Consider the following 20,052-nt stretch of genomic DNA (forward strand, 5'->3'; position numbering starts at 1 on the left):
GACCCGGCCAGCAGACCCTCCTCCGCCGTGATTGGCTGAGGGGCGTGGCCACAAGCCGGAAGCCACGCGGGGCCACGTCTGCGGGTTCTGAGCGTTAGTGTCCGGTTCTCGGCGCGGTGGAGGCGAGCGGCAGTCCTGGCAGAGGTGAGCGGGCCCCCAGGTTTGGAGTCGAGAATGGGGGCATTCCGACCCACAGGGTTTAGGGGGAAACCAGACTGGTGGAATCCTCTGCCGGACCGACAGCTAGCAGGCAAGCTAATTACTGAGCTACGGAGTGTTCGCCAGACACACCCACTCGCCACTGCACCTCGGGAGCTGGTGGGTCCGGCCGGAGGGTCTCGTTCTGGGGGTTCTTGTCCACTGGCTTGCGTGGGGCCTCACTGTTGAGTGCCAGGGTAGAGAGAAGAGGGAGGAGAGAGGAACAAACAGTTTTGAAGATTGAATGGAGAGAAAGGGGGTACTTTTTTTTTTTTTTAAAGAGTGAATATTGTTTGGATTTGGAAAATATAGCTTTAGTTAAAAGCATTCGCATGCTGATTGAACGTAGCTTTTAGGACCTGAAACGCGTTTAAGGATGGAAACGTTTTATCCTAGCTTTTTTTTTTTTTTTTTTAAAACACTTTGAGACTTTAGCAGGGCTAGTTTACGCCCTTATGAATAATTGTAATATGTTACTCACTGGTCAGTATTTTTAAAATGTTCTTATGGTTGTGAAACAGATTTGATCACTTTGGACCGAACTAAATTGACTTGCTGCTTGCTATGTTTTTCTAACTGGGCAAAAGCATTTTGTCTATTTCTTTTAACTTTTATTCATCGATGCAATGAAGGATAGTAAAGAAAGGATAATGTTAGACCTGTTAGGGTAGAGTGACAGCTTTTGAAGCAAAAGATCCTTGACATTTTTGTTATGTGTGAAAATTATTCCGTAATTTTGTAGACATGGATTTAGACGTTATTACAAAATACTCCGCATTACATGCCAAGCCCGGTGGACTCATTCTTCAATATGGGACTGCTGGATTTCGAACAAAGGCAGAACATCTTGATCATGTCATGTTTCGCATGGGATTATTGGCTGTCCTGAGGTCAAAACAGACAAAATCTACGATAGGAGTCATGGTAACTGCATCACACAATCCTGAGGTAATGCGTTTAGTACTCTGACAAAGCACACCTTTTTTTACAAGACCAAACCATAGTGCCCGAGCAGTTTGACCCTAAGTGCAAATTCTAATTCCAGGAATGTGCGCTTTTATTATTATGTGTCTTTGGACTTCTAACAACTTTTTTTTTTTTAACAAAGTGGTCATGTAGCTCATGGCTCTTTAGAGTGTGGAGAGAAAGAAATGAAACATGCATTTTTTGGAGAGCGTCCATATTAGAGAAATGAAAGAATGTTCTTTCAAGTTAGTGGTATAGAGACAGTATCAGTAATGAAAGGATGTTAACTTCTGTTAGAAGTGATGAAAGAGATTGAGGGCAGGAGTGGGAAGGGAGGGAGGGCAAACATTCGAAAAGACAACACATTTTGAATATTTTCAGGCTGGTTTTCTATAGCTAGCGAGTAGTTTCCTGTCCTGAATGAGCAGCTAAGCAGGTGGCTCCAGGGATCGGAAAATAAGTTTAGGGCAGAATATTGAGGAGGCCCAGTGGTTCTTGTTTTCCTAAAAAGTTTATAATCAAAATATTCCTTTTATTTTATTATGTACTTCCTATAGTTCGCTGATACATGGTTTCAATAATATGCCACTGTGTGATGCTAGGGCAATAGATTTTTACTTTTATAGCAAAATTAGCTGCAAGTTAAAGCGTAAATTAGTGAAGGATTGTAACCTTTGCCTCCCCCTAAACAAGAGGACACTGCTTGCTGGATTCTAAATGTGTGATCATGATAGATGTGTAAATACCTAAATGTAAAAATCACTGTAATTGATCGGTGACTTGTAGGAAGTACCTCAGATTTGTTTGAGAAATATAAAGCTAGTTCAAAACCATTCTGAACTGTTTCCTTCAGTTGGCATTTGCTGCTAACTGCACTTTCTTTCCAGGAATTTGAGCAGAACAGAGTTGGGAGTCAGTTTTCAGCTTCTGTGCTACCCACTGGTTAGCAGGCTGGCCAGTATGTTCTTGGAGTCAGAATTATAGGGAGAAGGCTCTCTAGGTGCCCTGAATCTGCTCCAGTTGTGCCCTAGTCAGTTAATTGATAGTGCTTGGGTAGCAAGGCGGGTGTTAGATTTAAGAGTCAGACTTCTAATATCAGCGCTGATACTTTTTAGCTGTGTGGACATAAACGAATTACCTGGCTTCTCTAAATCTTAGCTTTCTCAGAGTAAGATTGATAAGTGTGTCATGAGGATCTAATGAGATAATGTATATAAAATACCCAGTCCAGCGCCTGGTTTCCGATTTGTGGTCATTGTTGAAGCAGCTCTACCATTACTGTCCTTTGCTGGGAGGAAAACCGTATAAGTTGTTCTTCAGCTCGGCGCTCATGGATATGCACAGATTGCTTGTTGTTTTTCTTTTAAGGAAGACAATGGTGTAAAATTGGTTGATCCTTTGGGTGAAATGTTGGCACCATCCTGGGAGGAACACGCCACCTGTTTGGCAAACGCTGAGGAGCAGGATATGCAGAGAGTGCTGATTGGCATCATTGAGAAAGAAGCAGTGAATTTGCAACAAGATGCCTTTGTAGTTATTGGTAGAGATACCAGGTGAGCATCATAGTTATTGGTAGAGATACCAGAAGTGATGTGAATGATTGCATCCATTTTAGTACCCAAGATGAATTAAAAGAATTAAGTAGAGTAGAACTGCCCTGAGTGGCTTCTCGATCTACCTGACTTCTCTAATAGGATGTAGAGTAAGTCAGGTGGCTGGGTGGCACAAATGGTTAAGTGCTTGACTACTAACCTTTTGGCAGTTTGAACCTATCCAGAGGTGCCTCTGAAGCAGGCCTGGCAGTCTTCTTCCGAAAGGTCACAGCCTTATAAACCCTATGGAGCACAGTTCTAGTCTGCACATGGGGTCACCATGAGTTGGAATCGATGCCATGGCAACTAAGAACAAAAACAACAGGAGTCGCTATTGCAGGGTGGGTTTTGGAATCAGACTCTGGTGAATCCCATCTCTAACACTTACTCTGTGATTTGAACAGGTTTCTTAACTTTTGGAGCTTCCATTTCCTCATTTGTAAAATGTTGATGATAGGCCTATCACAGGGTTTTAGTGAGGACGAAATGAAATAATGTATGCAAAAAACGTATTTCCTGGCATGAGGAAGGAGTTTAATGTCTCCCCAACCCACCCTCTCAACCTTCTGTAGTTTTCTTTTTCTCTAGAGCAAGTACAAAACCAAACCAAACCCACTGCCACTGAGTTGATTCTGACTCATAGCAACCCTATAGGACAAAGTAAAACGGCCCCATAGGGTTTCCAAGACTGTAATCTTTACAGAAGCAGACTCCTACATCTTCAGCAGAGTGACTCGTGGGTTTGAACTGTTGACCTTTCGGTTACTGGCTGGGCACTTTAACCACTGTGCCACCATGCTATTGACTCTAGGGATTTATTTTATAATCTGTATTATTATTGGTTCATATATTTATATCATTTTCCCATACTGGAGTTCTCTGGAAAATATTAACAATCTATTTTATTTTCTATACATTTGTGATGATTTGGTAGCTTTTGCCTTCCTTTACAATTTTTTTTTTTTTAATAAAGTTTTAGATTAAAACTGCCTTCCCTTTTGCATGAGATCTGGTTTATTCAGAAATTCTTTCGAAAGGGAAATTCTATTCAGTCTCCCAGTGCTTGGTCTGTTTTTTAAAAACCCTTTATTGTGTTACCAGAGTGGTCTTTCAGATACCATTTCACCATTGACTGCAGATTATAGGTAGCAGAAATAGCCAAGTGACTTAAGCTCTGAAATATATTACAACTTCACTGAAAAGCCATTTCACATGTGTTTTGCTCTTACCTCTTAACTAATTTAAAAAATATAGATTATCTTTTTCTACAAGGCAGTTAAGTAATCTTTATTTTCAGGTATATAAATAATTTGTTTGGACTTTTAAAAATGAAAAATTGGTTCTATATCCTTGGTAGTTTAGTACCCAGTACTGTATTTTGCATGGTTTCACATTTATTATAATTGTTCTTTGACAGCATTAATGTTACAGTCAAACTTGGAGGAAAAAGGTGTTTGAGATAGTGAGGTTACTATATCTTTTTATATCTATTTTCTAAATTCATCTAAATGTCAAAATCTTTCCAAGAAATGTATTCTGAAAGCTACTGGAAATTGCTTATAATTTCCCGGTGTCTTTTCAGAATTTACAGGAGCCCTGGTAGAGCGGTGGTTAAAGTGCTCAGCTGCTAACCAAAAGGTCGGCAGTTCGAACCCACCAGCTGTTCTGTGGGAGAAAGATGTGACAGTCTCTTTCCATAAAGATTTACAGCCTTGGGAATCCTCTGGGGGCAGTTCTACTCTGTCCTACAGGGTCACTATGAGTCAGAATGGACTTGACAGCAATCAGTGGGTTTCTCAGAGTTTATAGGTTTCAGTTAAAATACAACGTACGTCTTATTGTCCTGAAATTTGCAGCACATGTCTGCATTTTCTTTCAGAACAACAACTCTATTGGTTTTATTGTCTTTCTTTACTAGGCCCAGCAGTGAGAAACTTTCACACTCTGTAATAGATGGCGTGACTATTTTGAGAGGTCAATTCCATGGTAAGTAGTTATCCTGAGCTGTAAATTAATCTTTAAAAAAATCTTTTTAAAAAATTGCAAAAGGAATACATATTTATTTTTTAAAAGTTTCGAAATACACATAAAAATATAAAAAATGAGTTATCAGATATACTAACTTTAAAAACCTTTTTTTTCTGGGCATGCATATTTTGATTTCAACTCGATGGCAATGGGTGGGTATGGGAGTACTTTAGGAGACGTAGGTAGGAAATGCTGATCTTGTACATCCTCCTTCAGTAGGGCAGAAACCCTTCAGGTAAGTTGAAGATGCTCATATTGGGGAATTTTTGTCAATAGTTAGGAATAGCTAATAGCCGGTGCCTGTGGAATCAGCTGTTGCCTGTTAAATAGTGATGGAAAATTGCCTTTGGCCTACACCTAATCACGGTTTTTAGTTTTGACAAGTGGCTCTTTGCAATGCAAGACAAGGGAGACTAGGATTCTCGTATCAGTCCTATCCCTGGTTAAGGCAGTGACTCCTGTCACTGTCTTGTGGTGAAGTTTTTCCTAGTGTCAGATCTTTCATATTAAAAAAAAAACCTTGACCTTTTAAACCTCCTTTCTAGCTTCTGCTGTGTTTATTCAGTTCCTTCACAGTTAGTCTGACTTCTTAGAAGAACTGATTCTGATTGTGGTTTTTACGTGCTGTCAAGTTGGTTCTGACTCATAGCAACCCAGTGTACAACAGAACGAAACACTGCCCAGTCCTGTGCCATTCTCACAATCGTTGCTATGCTTGAGCCCATTGTTGCAGCCACTGTGTCAATCCATCTCGTTGAGGGTCTTCCTCTTTTTCACTGACCCTCGGCTTTACCAAGCATGATGTCCTCCAGGGACTGATCCCACTTGATAACATGTCCAAAGTATGTGAGACATAGTCTCTCCATCCTTCTAAGGAACATTCTGGTTGTACTTCTTCTAAGACAGATTTGTTCGTTCGTTTAGCAGTCCACGGTATATTCAGTATTCTTTGCCAACACCATAATTCCAAGGTGTCAGTTCTTTGGTCTTCCTTGTTCATTGTGCAGCTTTCACATGCCTGTGAGGCAGTTGAAAACACTATGGCTTGGGTCAGGTGCACCTTAGTTTTCAAGGTGACGTCTTTGCTTTAGAACATTTTAAAGAGGTCTTTTGCAGCAGGTTTGCCAAATGCAATGCATTGTTTGATTTCCTGACTGCTGCTTCCATGGGTGTTGATTGTGGATCCAAGTAAAATGAAATCCTTGACAACTTTAATCTTTTCTCCATTTATCATGATGTTGCTTGTGAGGATTTTTGTTTTCTTTATGTTGAGGTGTAATCCATACTGAGGGCTGTGTGGTCTTTGATCTTCATCAGTAAGTGCTTCAAGTCCTCTTCACTTTTCAGCAAGCAAGGTTGTATCAGCTGCATGATGCAGGTGGCTAATGATTCGGATTGCCTTCTCTATTTTCTCACCTTCCAGTCATTCCTTAGCCTGCTGAAGGTAAGTCTCTGTCCTTGCCCCTCTAGTGAAATGTCTCCCCTTATACTCATCTGAATTCTGATTGTCAAACCTGGGGCTCACCGACCCCATGGCGTCTTCGGTAAGCTGTAGGGACTCTATGACCTCTTGAATTGTGTGCAGTGTTGCCTGCACATGTGCTTTCTAGGAAGGATACGTAGTTTTGTCAGGTACTCAAAGGGGTCTGTTACCTACAGATCTTTCCCTATGCCTTTCTTCATTTGTATCCTTTTTGCTGTAATAAAAGTGTAGTTGTAAGTATAGCACTTTTCCTTCAATGTTAAGTCATTTTAGTAAAACCCGAAGGAGTAGCCGGAGCCAGCAGGTCAGAAGTAAGGGAAGCCCTGGGGTGGCACGAACTTAATGTTTGGGAGATATAATTAAAAAGTCTACTTCCAATCCCAATCTGGAAAACCTCTCCACAAAAATAAGAGTAGTGTTTTCCCTTATTTTCAACCGGGAGAATTAAAACCTCTTATTTCCAGTTTGTATTGGTCCTTACACTTAGGGTTGGCATCCTGAGGGGGTGGTAGGAAAACCCCCAAGTTTGTAGCCAGCAGGTTTGAAGTGATGGTGTCTTGGGGATTTCAAGTTTGAGATTGTCGTCTGAGGTCTTGGGCAGGCTTGGCAGTCTGGAGGACTGTGCCTTGTAACTTGTGAGATCTGACTTCGCTCCGAGTAGTTAGGGTCAGAGGAAGAAATGCTGCATTTGTGGTTAAGTCTCAGAACAGAGGGGGACAGAAATGATAATGGATTGATTTGATTGATCTCGTTATCGACAACTGTTTTTTTTTTTCTTTTTGATGTAGTCTCACTAAGTAGATCCCTGTAATTTGTAAAGCACTGATCCGGGTGTTTGTCTCCACTTAGTAGGCCTACCCTCCCTCAATTGAACCCACCCAAAACATTACTCTTTCTTCCAGCCACAGAGAGGTTGGTTTTTATAGTGCTCTCACTTTATCTCTAGAAACATCACTCTTTCTAGTGTTTTGTTGTTGTTGCCATGGTCTCTTTCTTTTCTGACTCATGGTGACCCCACGTGTGCTGAGTAGAACTGCTCCATAGGGTTTTCAAGGTTGTAACCTTTTGGAAGCAGATCACCAGGCCTGTCTTCCAAGATGCCTCAAAGTGGGTTCGAACTGCCAACTTTTTGGCTAATAGGTGCGTAACTATTTGCTCCACTCAGGTACTCCTTCTAGTGTTTTCCTCTAGAAAAATTTGAAAGTGATTTTTTTTTTTTTAACCTTCATTTCACTCTCAGGAAATGAAAGAAGGTTAATGTCGCTACAGCACAGGAAGAATGGTGGAAGGTAGTAGAAGGTAAGGTTAGGGAGGTAAGCAGGGGCCAGATCATTCCAAGCCTTTTAGGTTATGGCAAGGATTTGGAATTTTATTCTAAGTGCTGTGGGACTCCACTGAAGGATTTTATGCAAGAGAATAATATCAAATTTTCATTTTAAGATGGTCACTGGCTGTTGTGTAAATGAATTGTTATTATTGGGTGCTGTCAAGTTGCCCCATAGGGTTTCCAAGGCTGTAATCTTTATGGAAGCAGATTGCCACATATTTCTCCTGTGGAGTGGCTGGTAGGTTCAGACCACTGACCTTTTGGGTAGCCGCTGAGCACTTAACCACTGCTCTATGTCATCAGTCAGAACAAGGACAGGGGCCGACTGGAACAGACCATCAATTGCTCATATGCAAGTTCAAGTTGAAACTGTAGAAAATTATAACAAGTCCATGAGAGCCAAAGTATGACCTTGAGTATATCACATCTGAATTTAGAGACCATTTCAAGAATAGATTTGATGCCTTGAACACTAATGACCGAAGACTGAGTTGTGGAATGACATTAAGGACATCATACATGAAGAAAGCAAGAAGTCATTAAAAAGATAAGAGAGAAAGAAAAGACCAAAATGAATATCGGAAGAGACTCCCAAACTTGCTCTTGAATGTTGAGCAGTTAAAGCAAATGGAAGAAATGATAAAGTAAAAGAGCTGAACAGATTTCAAAGGGCAGCTAGAGAAGACAAAGTAAAGTATTATAATGACGTGCTAAGACCTAGAGTTGGAAAACAAAAGGGAAAAACATGCTCAGCATTTCTCAAACTGAAAGAACTGAAGAAAAAATTTAAGCCTCGAGTTTCAGTATTGAAAGATTCTACAGGGAAAAGAGCAAACGACACAGGAAGCATCAAAAGATGGAAGGAATACACAGGGTCACTATACCAACAAGAATTGGTTGACATTCAACCATTTCAGAAGGTAGCATATGATCAGGAACCAATGGTACTGAAGGCATGGGGGAAAACAAGACTCTAGGAAATGATGGAATACCAGTTGAGATGTTTCAAGAAATGAATGGAGCTCTGGAAGTGCTCACTAATCTATGCCATGGAGTTTGGAAGACGGCTTCCTGGCTAACCAATTGGAAGAGATCCATATTTATGCTATTTCAAAGAAAGGTGATCCAACCAAATGTGGAAATTATTGAAAATATCATTAATATCACACACAAGTAACATTTTGCTGAAGATCACTCAGAAGTGGTTGCAGCAGTACATCGACAGGGAACTGCCAGAAATGAAAGCTGGATTCAGAAGAGGACGTGGAACGGGGGATATCATTGCTGATGTCAGATGGATCCTGGCTGAAAGCAGAGAATACGAGAAAGATGTTTACCTGTGTTTTATTGACTATGCAAAGGCATCCGACTATGTGGATCATAATGAATTATGGATAACATTGTGAAGAATAGGAATTCCAGAACACTTCGTTGTGCTCATGAGGAACCTGTACATAGATCAAGAGGCAGTCGTTCGAATGGAACAAGGGTATACTGCGTGGTTTAAAGTCAGGAAAGGTGTGCGTCAGAATTGTATCCTTTCACCATAATTATTCAATCTATATGCTGAGCAAAATAATCTGAGAAGCTGGACTATATGAAGAAGAACAGGGCATCAAGATTGGAGGAAGACTCATTAACAATCCGTGATATGCAAATGCCACAACCTTGCTTGCTGAAAGTGAAGAGGACTTGAGGCACTTACTGTTGAAGATCAAAGACTACAGCTTTCAGTATTGGTTACACCTCAACATAAAGAAAAATGCTCACAGCTGAACCAGTAAGCAACATCATGATAAATGGAGAAAAGATTGAAGTTGTCAAGGATTTCATTTTACTTGGATTCACAATCAACACACATGGAAGCAGCAGTCAAGAAATCTCCTGACGCATTGGATTGTGCAAATCTGCTACAAAGGACCTCTTTAAAGTGTTAAAAAGCAAAGATGTCACAGTGAAGAGTAAGATGCACCTGACCCAAGCCATGGTGTTTCCAGTTGCCTCATAAGCCTGTGAAAGCTGGACCATGAGTAGGGAAGACGGAAGAAGAATTGATGCCTTTGAATTGTGATGTTGGTGAAGAGTATTGAATATACCATGGAATGCCAAAAGACCAAACAAATCTGTTTTGTAAAAAGTACAGTCATAATGCTCCTTAAAAGCAAAGAGGGTGAGACTGTGTCTCACATACTTTGGACATGTTATCAGGAGGGACCAGTCCTTGGAGAAGGACATCATGCTTGGTAAAGTAGAGGGTCAGCATTTACCCTCAATGAGATAGATTGATACAGTGACTGCAATAATGGGCTCAAGCATAACAGCGATTGTGAGGTTGGTGAAGGACCAGGCAGTGTTTTGTTCTGTTGTATGTAGGTCCACTATGAGGCGAAACCGACTCAACTGCACCTAACAGCAATAACAACTCTGCCTTGTCATCTTTGGTTTTGGGCAAATGTTGCCCATTTGGTCTCATATGGTCAGTTGTTCTAAGGAGCACATTCTTCTTGGGTGTTACTGTTTATTTTATAGTCAGTGTCTTAGTCATCTAGTGCTGCTCTAACAGAAATACCACAAGTGGGTGGATTTAGCAAAGAGAAGTTTATTCTCTCACAGTCCAGTAGGCTACAAGTCCAAATTCAGGGTGTCAGCTCCAGGGGAATGCTTTCTGTGTCAGCTTTTGAGGAAGGTCCGTGTCATCAATTTTTCTTTGGTCTGGGAGCTTCTCTGCACAGGAACCTCAGGTCCAAAGGACACGCTCTGCTCCCAGCACTGCTTTCTTGGTGGTATGAGGTTCCCAAGTGTCTCTGCTTACTTCTCTCTTTTATATCTCAAAAGAAATTGGATTAAGACACTATCTAATTTTGTAAACCTCATCAGCATAACCTTATCACAGTGATAGAATTTACAGTACATAAGGAGATCACATATGACCTCACCATAGTGATAGAGTTTACAACACATAAGGAAATCACATCAGATTACACAGTCATACAGTACTGGGAATCATGACCTAACCAAGTTGCTACACACATTTTTTGGGGGACACAGTTCAATCCATGAGTCAGTCTATTATTTGGCTGAAAGGTGGCCTCCAGGAGTGTCTTCAGTTTCAAGTTAGCAGGTTGTCTCAGGGCAATAGTCTTGGGGGTTCCTCCAGTCTCTTTCAGACCAGTAAGTCTAGTCTTTTTTTTTTTTTCGAATTTTGTTTCATATTTTTTACCAGTTCTAACCAGGGCCTTCTAATGTGGTCCCAGGCAGAGAGTGGTTGGTAGTGGTAGCCGGGCACCATCTAGTTCTTCTGGTCTCAGATTAGAGGAGGCTGGTTCATGTGGTCCATTAGTCCTTCGGACTAATTGCTTCCTTGGATCTTTGGTTTTCTTCATTCTCCTTTGCTCCAGACAGGGAGAGACCAAGAGTTGTTTCTTAGATGGCTACTCGCAAGCTTTTAAGACCCTAGATGCTACTCACCAGACTAGGATATAGAACATTATTTTTATGAATTGTGTTTTGCCAGTTGACCTAGATGTCCCCAGAGACTGTGGTCCTTAGCCTTAAAGTCCAGTGTCTTAAGTATTAGTTTCTATAACTGTGCTCCATATGTGCTCTATTACGTATAAGCATATACATGCAGCATTTACAAGTACGTATGTAGAAATAGCCACAACCATAACTATATATGTACGCAAATGTACTCCTGCATGACCTCCTTCACCTATTTAGCATACATAATTACCTGTGTATCTACTCACAAATTACTGTTGTTGCAGGAATATAATTGTTACAGTATTTACTGTAGTTGCCCATTATTCTTGTGTACCTCTCAGAGTCACCTTTTGCCTTGGTTACATTGTGGTGACTTCACCCATATTGTGTATTGTCTTTCTCTTCACCAGAATTAACACTTGTCTATACTATCTATTTAGTGACTCTTCTTCCCTCTTCCTCTCATCCCTGGTAACCATCAAAGAATGTTTCTTTCTGTGTATAAACCTATTCTAGACTTTTTATAATAGTGGTCTCATATTTGTCCTTTCGTGATTGACTTATTTCACTCAGAATGATGTCTTCCAGGTTCATTCATGTTGTAAGATGTTTTACGGATTCATTGTTATTCTTTATGGTTGTATAGGATTCCATCGTGTGTATATACCACAGTTTGTTTATCCATTTGTCTTAGGCTGGGTTCTCTAGAGAAGCAAAACCAGTAAAGCATGTAAATATATAGATAGATAGATTTTTATTAAGGAAACAGCTCCTGTGATTGTAGAGGCTAGAAGGTCCCAAGTCCGTGGATCAGGGTAGAGGCCTCTCCCAATTCACGCAGCTGCAGAAGCTGGTGAACCCAAGGTTGGCAGGTGGGAGAGCAGGGTTCCCGTTCACAGGCTGTGATGGTCAGCGAATTTTAAGATCAGCAGACAAGACCACAAGGTTTCTTCTGATTCACATAGCTGCAGGGGCTGGTGAACCCAAGATTTAGCAGGTCGGGTTAGCAGGACGCTTGCATGCAGGTTGTGAAGATTGATGAATCCCAAGATCGACAGGTAAGCTGCTAGCTCACATCCCAAGAACCGGAGGTAGATGACAAGAAACAGCTGCTGGGTCCGGAACAAACAAAAAACTTTGGCAAGGCGAGCAGGAAGGAAGTAGCCAGTGAAGGGAGAGATGAAGGCCGAGGGGGTGGTGAGCCGCCACAGGCCCTGCCCCCACCGGTACCACTCAGCAGATTCCATCATGGGGGTGATCACATATCAGATTTCAACAGGGAGGTGATCACAACATTATACAACTGCCAAAACACTGAGAATCATGGCCTAGACAAGTTGACATACAATCTTAACCATCACAGTCCACCCGTTGTCAACTTGGCACCTGTACACATCTCCCGAACCATACATAATCTCTGAATAAAGACAATTACAAAAAGTCATACTTGCGCCTAGCATGATATAACTAACGCTCATGCAGTCGAAAACACACTAGCCTCGTTTACAACTTATATTTTATAAGTGAATGAAACAAATATATTTGATGCACACATACAAAGCAGAAATACTCAACAGTTACAGTCGCTGTTTCTGCAGCTGGTCACGTGGCTGTAACTGGTATTTAGAAATACCTTCTTCCAGCACCCGTTCTGTATTCCCTTTGCGCTCAGCAAGCACCTCAGCTGGTTGTGCTTCTTTGCCTGGTGGGGTGACCCAAACCTTCATTCCTGAAGGGTCTAGTCCGTTAATAGTCAAGTCAGAATCGGGTTGCTGTAGTTTTCCATTAACTGTAATCAGGACATAGTAGTACTAAGAGACACCCTAAGGAATCTCTTGCATACCAGACATTACTTTTCTTTACCTCCATTATGTAGTATCAGTCAATCTGATTTCTTTGTGGTAATCAGAATCAGTCACACTAGCCAGTATGGTAACCCCTTTGCCTGTTGATCCAAGGCATAAGGAGCCCAAAGTGGCCAGGTGACATTCTTAGCTTCCAGTTCAGTGGAATCAGTTATGTATCTCTAGGTGGGAGCATTTCTTCCTTTGGAACTAAGACCTCTAGACTTGCAAAGCATAAGGTTGCAGGGACAGGAAGCAAAAATCTTGCAAGTGGGTCACTAGGGGTAATAGTGAGTGGTGCCCATTTCCACCCTTTGATTCCTGGACCCATGAATCCTAGCTACAGGAGAAACAGCACCATATATTTGACGCTGGTTTACAGCATATATAGCCTCCTGCAGAACATTGCCCCAACCCTGCAAGGTATTGCTACCTAGCTGGTGCCATAATTATGTCTTTTGAAGTCCATTCCATAGTTCTATCAAGCCAGCTGCTTCAGGATGATGGGGAACATGGTAAGACCAGTGAATTCCATGAGCGCGGGCCCAGTGCTGCACTTCATTTGCTGTGAAGTGAGTCCCTTGATCCGAGGCAGTGCTGTGTGGGATACCATGATGGTGGATAAGGTATTCTGTAAGTCCATGGATGGTAGTTTTGGCGGAAGCATTGCGTGCAGGGAAGGCAAATCCATATCCAGAGTAAATGTCTATTCCAGTAAGGACAAAACACTGCCCTTTCTATGATGGAAGTGGTCCAGTGTAATCAGCTTGCGACTGGGTTGCTGGCCGATCACCTCAGGGGATGGTGCCATATACTTAGAGTTGGTCTCTGCTGCTGCAGATTGGGCACTCAGCAGTGGCTGTAACCAAGTCAGCCTTGGTGAGTGTAAGTCCATGTTGCTGGACCCATGCATAACCTCCATCCCTGCCACCATGGCCGCTTTGTTCATGAGCCCATTGAGCAATGACAGGAATAGCTGGGGAAAGAGGATAACTGGCTTCCACAGAATGCATCGTCCTATCCACTTGATCGTTAAAATCATCCTCTGCTGAGGTCACCCTTTGGTGAGCATTCACATGACACACAAATATCTTCACTTCTTTGGCCCATTCAGAGAGGTCTATCCACATACCTCTTCACCATAAGTCCTTGTCTCCAATTTTCCAATCATGTTCCTTCCAACTGCCTGACCATCCAGCCAAACCATTGGCTACAGCCCATGAATCAGTATATAATCGCATATCTGGCCATTTCTCTTTCCAAGCAAAGTGAACAACCAGGTGCACTGCTCGAAGTTCTGCCCATTGAGAGGATTTCCCTTCACCACTGTCCTTCAGGGAGGTCCCAGAAAGGGGCTGTAGTGTTGCCGCTGTCCACTTTTGAGTAGTGCCTGCATATTGCGCAGAACTGTCTATAAACCAGGCACGAGTTTTCTCTTCTTCAGCCAACTGATCATAAGGAACTCCCCATGAGGCCATAGGTACAGACTGGGAGATGGAAGGTAATGTGATGGGAGTAGAGACCATGGGCATTTGGACCACTTCCTCATGCAACTTACTTGTGCCTTCGAGTCCCGCTCGGGCGCAGTCTCTTACATATCACTTCCATTTAATGATGGAGTGCTGCTGTGCACATTCAACTTTATGACTCTGTGGGTCAAACAACACCCAGTTCATGATGGGCAGCTCAGGCTGCATGGTGACTTGGTGTCCCATGGTTAAGCGTTCAGTCTCTACTAAGGCCCAGTGTCACATATTGAATTGTGTCCCCAGAAATATCTGTCAACTTGGCTGGGTCATTATTCCCAGTATTGTATGATTGTTTACCATTTTGTAATCTGATGTGATTTCCTTATGTGTTGTAAACTTTGTCACTATGATGTAGTAAGATGGATTATTGGCAGTTATACTGATGAGGTCTACAATATTAGATAGTGTCTTAAGCCAATCTTTTTTGATATATAAAAGAGAGAAGCAGGCAGAGACACATGGGAACCTTAGCCACCAAGAAAGCAGTGCCAGGAGCAGAGTACATCCTTCATACCTGAGATTCTTGCGCTGAGATACTCCCAGATCAAGGGAAGACTGATGCATCGCAAGGACCTTCATCCAGAGCTGACAACGTGTTCCCCTGGAGCTGATGCACTGAATTTGGACTTGTAGCCTACTGGACTGTGAGAGGATAAACTTCTGTTTGTTAAGTACTTTTGGTATTTCTGTTATAGCAGCAGTAGATGATTTAGACACACAGTAACAAGCCGAAAGCTCTTTCTCAAAAGGAGAGTAGTTATCTTAAGATGATGGCAGGGCTTTGCTCCAGAATCCTAAGGGTCTGCACTGTGGTTCACCAATATGGGCCTGCCAGAGACTCCAAACAGCGTCTCTATCTGCCACGGACACTTGAGCACCATTGGAACAGCTAGATCATATGGCCCAAGTGGCAGAGCGACTTGCACAGCAGCAGGGATCTGGTGTAGAGCCTTGTCTTGTTCTGGGCCCTACTCAAAACTAGCAGCTTTTTGAGTCACTTGATAAATATGCCGGAGTAACATATATGTTGCCTCCAAAATCCAAAGAGGCCCACTAGGCGTTGTGCCTCTTTTTTAGTTATGGGAGCAGCCAGATGCAGTAATTTATCCTTCACTTAAGAAGGAATATCGCAACATGCTGCACACCATTGGACCCCTAGAAATTTCACTGAGGTAGAAGGTGCCTGAATTTTTGTCAGATTAATTTCCCACCCTCTAGCACACAAATGTTTTACCAATAAGTCCAGAGTCATTGACACTTCTTCCTTACTAGACCCAATCAGCATAAAGTCATTAATGTAATGGACCAGTGCAACATCTTGTGGAAGGGAAAGGTGATTAAAGTCCCTGCGCACTAAATTGTGACACAGAGCTGGAGAGTTGATGTAGCCCTGAGGTAGACAAGTGAAGGTGTATTGCTGGCCTTGCCAGCTGAAGGCAAACTGCTTCTGGTGGTCCTTTGAAACAGATATGGAGAAAAAGGCATTAGCCAGATCAGTAGCTGCATACCAGGTACCAGGAGATGTATTAATTTGCTTAAGCAATGAAACTACATCTGAAACAGCAGCTGCAATCGGAGTCACCACTTGTTTAAGTTTTTGGTAATCTGTCATTCTCCTAGATCCATCTGTTTTTTGCACAGGCCAGATAGGCGAGTTGAATGGGGATATGGTGGGAATCACCACCCCTGCATCCTTCAAGTCCTTGATGGTGGGTTTGTGTCTTGATTTTGGTTCTTTTTTTTTTTTTTCTTTTTCATTGTACTTCATATGAAGGTTTACAGAACAAATAGTTTCTCATTAAACAGTAGTACACATATTGTTTTATGACATTGGTTAGCAACCCTACGACATGTCAACCCTCTCCCTTCTTGACCTTTTTTTTCAGTGAAAATACACATTTGGCTCTTATTTTTTGATGTGTGCATTTATTGCTATGAATTGACCCTTGAGTACTGCTTTTGCTATGTCCCAAAGGTTTTAGTATGTTGTGTTTTAGTTCTCATTTGATCCAGTTGCTTGATTGTGATGTTTAGATCTTCTGTATCTTTGTTGAGTTTTCCTTTCTAGTTATTCTTTCATCAAAGGTGGTGTATTAGAGGCTTCTACTATTATTACGAAACTATTTGACTTTTCAGTGCTGTTAGAGTTTATGTATTTTTGAGCTCTGTCATTGAGTGTATAAATATTTATAATGCTTATGTCCTCTTGGTGAATTGAGCCTTCAATCATTAATGGTGGATTTTGCCTTAAAGTGTTTTTTATCAGAGGTTAATATTACTACTCCTGTTCTTTTTTGGTTTACTGTTTGCTTGATATATATATTTTTTACTTTTCTTTGATTTTTAGCTTATTTATATCTGTCTAAGTTGTCATTTTTTTTTTTGTTTTAATCCATTCTGTTACTCTATTTGTCTTGACTGGTGCATTTAACCCATTTACATTTAGTGTGTATTTCTCTTGACTGGTGTATTTAACAGACTTACATTTAGTGTGATTATCGAGAGCAATGAATTAACTGCTGTTGTTTTGTTGTGCTTTTTTTTTGGTGGTGTTGATGTTTTCTTGGTTCCACTTTTCTGTACTGAGTTCCTTTTGTTTACAGATTTTCTTTTCATTTCCTTCGTTGTTGTTGATTTTGTGTTTATTGAGTCTATATGGTTTTTTCTTTTTTACTTTGGTCAGTACGTTTATTAATTTTTTTTTTTGTGTGGTTACCCTGAAATTTACTTTTATCTTCCTAAGTTTAAAACAGTCTGTTATATCTTGAAATCACTTTGATTTTTTTCTCCATATGGAAGTTTATACCTACACCATTTTATTTTCTCCTTTTATTTTAAAGTTGTTGTTGTTTACAGATTTACATCTTTGGTTCCCTTTTTTCTGTCTTGTAGCTTTATTTTATTTTTGAGAGTTATTTATCTTGATTGGTATCTAGGTATGCTGTTATGTTTCTTAATCTCAGGTTGTTGCCTGGTGGTGGTGTTTCTCTGTCCTGAGGACTCCTTTTTATTTCTTGTAAGGTTAGTCTGGTTTTTACAAATTCCCTTAATTTTTGTTTATCTGGAAATGTCCTGGTTTCACCATTGTATTTTAGAGACACTTTTGCCAGATATATAATTCTTGGTTGGCATTTTTTTTCTTTCAGGGTTTTATGTATGTTGTCCCATTGCCTTCTTGCCTACATGATTTTTGCCAAGAAATCAGAGCTTGGTCTTACTGATTCTCCTTTGTAGGTGACGATTTGTTTTTCCTGAGCTGCTCTCAGGATTCTTTGTCTTTGGTTTTGGAAAGTTTGATTATGATATGTCTTGGTGACTTTCTTTTGGGATCTAGTTAGTATGGGATGCGTTGAGGTTCTTGGATAGATATCTTCTCGTCTTTCATGATATTAGGGAAGTTTTTGCCAGCAAATCTTCAGAAATTTTCTCTGTGCCTTTTTTTCTCCTCCTCTTGTTCTGGAATTCTTATCACACGTAAGTTATTCCTCTTGATAGTGTCCCACATAACTCTTAGGCTTTATTCATTTTTCTTCCTTCTTTTTTTTTCCTGAATGTTCCTCAGACAAATTACTATCAGGGAATTTGTCCTCTATTTCACTGATCCTGTCTTTCTTTGATTCAGTTCTACTCTTATGTGCTTCCATTGAGTTTCTGAAATTTTATTGTTGATCTTCTGGATTTCTGGTTGCTGTTTTTGTACAGTTTGTAATTGTCATTTTGTGCTTATGTTATTTTCTTGAATTCTAGAGTTTTGTGTATGTATTCCTTTGTTCTGTGTGTGTTTTTCTTGATCTCTCTGAGGATCTTAAATATAAGTCTTTTGAATTCCTTATCGGGTAGTTCCATTACTGTTTATTCCTCAGGAAGGTTTTCTGGTCCTTTATTTTGGTTACTTGGTTGAGCCATCTTGTCCTGCTTCTGTACGTGATTTGATATTGTCTGTTGTCTCCGACGAATTAAGGTGTTGTTATTCATTTATTCATTGTATGTATGTTTGCTTCATCCTGATGTTTTGTTTTGTTCTGTTTTGATATGTTTGGGCAGGCGGCGGCGGTATGATAATCTGTTCGTTAGTTTGGCAGTACTAGGGCGGTCACCCCTATCCCTGGGTGGGTGGGGTAGTGACTGGGAGTGTGAGTGCAGGCCTCCGTTTGCTGGTCATGTGGGGGAGCTGAGGCAGGCCTTCTGTCACTGATCCTGTGGCTCAGGAGCAGGCAGTAGCATTTGCTGAGTAGGTGAGGTGGCAGGTGTGGTGGTGGAGTGGGGGACACAGTCACTGCCACTCATTGGGTGGGGGGTGGGGAGGCTGATGACGAGTGGGTTAGCACATGGGTGCGATGTCGTCGCCACTTGCAGGGTTGGGGCGTGCTGGTGGCAGGTGGTTCTGCCTGTGATTGCGAGGTCATGAACCCTTGCTCAGATGGGGGTGGGGAAGTGGGTGGCAGGTGAGTGGGTGTGCAGGATCGCGCTTACTGCTGCTTGTCAAATGGGCAGAGATGGGTAACGGACGGAGCTAGGGGAGGGGGTCTTGTATTATGGTCTCTGGTTGGATGGTGTGGCTAGGGTAAGGGACTTTCTGCCCTGGCACTTCCTGTCTGCTGCAGCCAGCTGTCACGACCTGCCCCCAGTCAAGTGCAGGAAGGGGGGGGTGCTCAGAGTGGGTCAAATGGGGAATCCCTTCCAATACCCTGTGGATCCATCGCCTTGTGTGTGCCATTTACCCCAGAGATCTGGGACTGCAACTCATGAGTGTACCTGACTCTGGATCCTGACTCCCTTCCTACTCTGTGGACGGCAGGATCCCTGGAATTTTTGCCCTCCTTTGTTTTCCTTCCTTATATCTGGATCATGAGCCGCTCACCTTCTCTGTGGGTGTGTCTGTACAGTTTCTCTGTCTCTTATGGGAGTGTTGTGAAGTTGCTTTCCTGTGCTTCTTAATCTGGGGTCGTTACTGGCTTTGTCTCAAGATGGGCGTGTTGAGCTGGATCAGCTGGTAGAGCCACTATGCTCCATGTTACTCCTTGTTCACTGTGTTCATTTGACATTTTTCTTTCAGTCGGTGTTTGATTCAGTTCTTAATCTTTCCTTTTTGATGTTCAGGGTACTGGATTGGTATCTGCATGGTATCACTTGAGTTTTTGGGCGTTTGCTGTAGAGGGACACTATGGTATGTCTGATTAAGCTGTCATCTTGGCTCTGCTGATTGGTTTTTTACTACCAGTAATAATTCTTTTTTTTTTTTTCCAAAATTCAGTATGTGACATGCAATTACAATGATTTCAGTGGATATTTGTGCATCTGGATAGCTTGAAAATTATCATTTTCATGTTTTCTGATTTTTTTTTGTTAAAGAGGACTTATCACTCTGAAATTCCTGCAGAATGAATCTGTTTAAACTTTTTTTTTTTTTATTAAATGCAGTAAATTTCTTTTTGTATTTATGTGACAGATTATGGCTTGCTAACAACACCCCAGCTGCACTACATGGTGTACTGTCGAAATACCAGTGGCCAGTATGGAAAGGCAACTATAGAAGGTTACTACCAGAAACTCTCTAAGGCTTTTGTGGAACTTACCAAACAGGTGAAAATCTCTTGAACTT

At 41.5% G+C, this 20,052-nt stretch overlaps 1 protein-coding gene across 8 annotated transcripts in view; it reads left to right on the forward strand.

Annotated features, from left to right (window-relative positions):
* Positions 1-92: 92 nt before the first annotated feature.
* The window catches only part of PGM3 (phosphoglucomutase 3), a 34,004-nt gene continuing 14,044 nt past the window's right edge, over positions 93-20,052 (forward strand). For 3 of the 8 annotated variants that reach the window (XM_023740383.1, XM_023740384.1, XM_023740385.1), the window contains exons 1-4: positions 680-1,146; positions 2,533-2,717; positions 4,675-4,742; positions 19,900-20,033. In XM_023740383.1, the coding sequence (XP_023596151.1) occupies positions 943-1,146; positions 2,533-2,717; positions 4,675-4,742; positions 19,900-20,033 (591 nt within the window). In that variant the 5' untranslated portion in view covers positions 680-942. Of the gene's footprint in view, positions 145-284; positions 319-679; positions 1,147-2,532; positions 2,718-4,674; positions 4,743-19,899; positions 20,034-20,052 lie in introns of those variants that run through there. The other 5 variants (XM_023740382.1, XM_004386051.2, XM_023740386.1 and 2 more) reach the window with 5 other exon arrangements.

Source organism: Trichechus manatus, unplaced genomic scaffold (assembly GCF_000243295.1).
Source record: "Trichechus manatus latirostris isolate Lorelei unplaced genomic scaffold, TriManLat1.0 scaffold00154, whole genome shotgun sequence".
NCBI classification, from domain to species: Eukaryota; Metazoa; Chordata; class Mammalia; order Sirenia; family Trichechidae; genus Trichechus; species Trichechus manatus.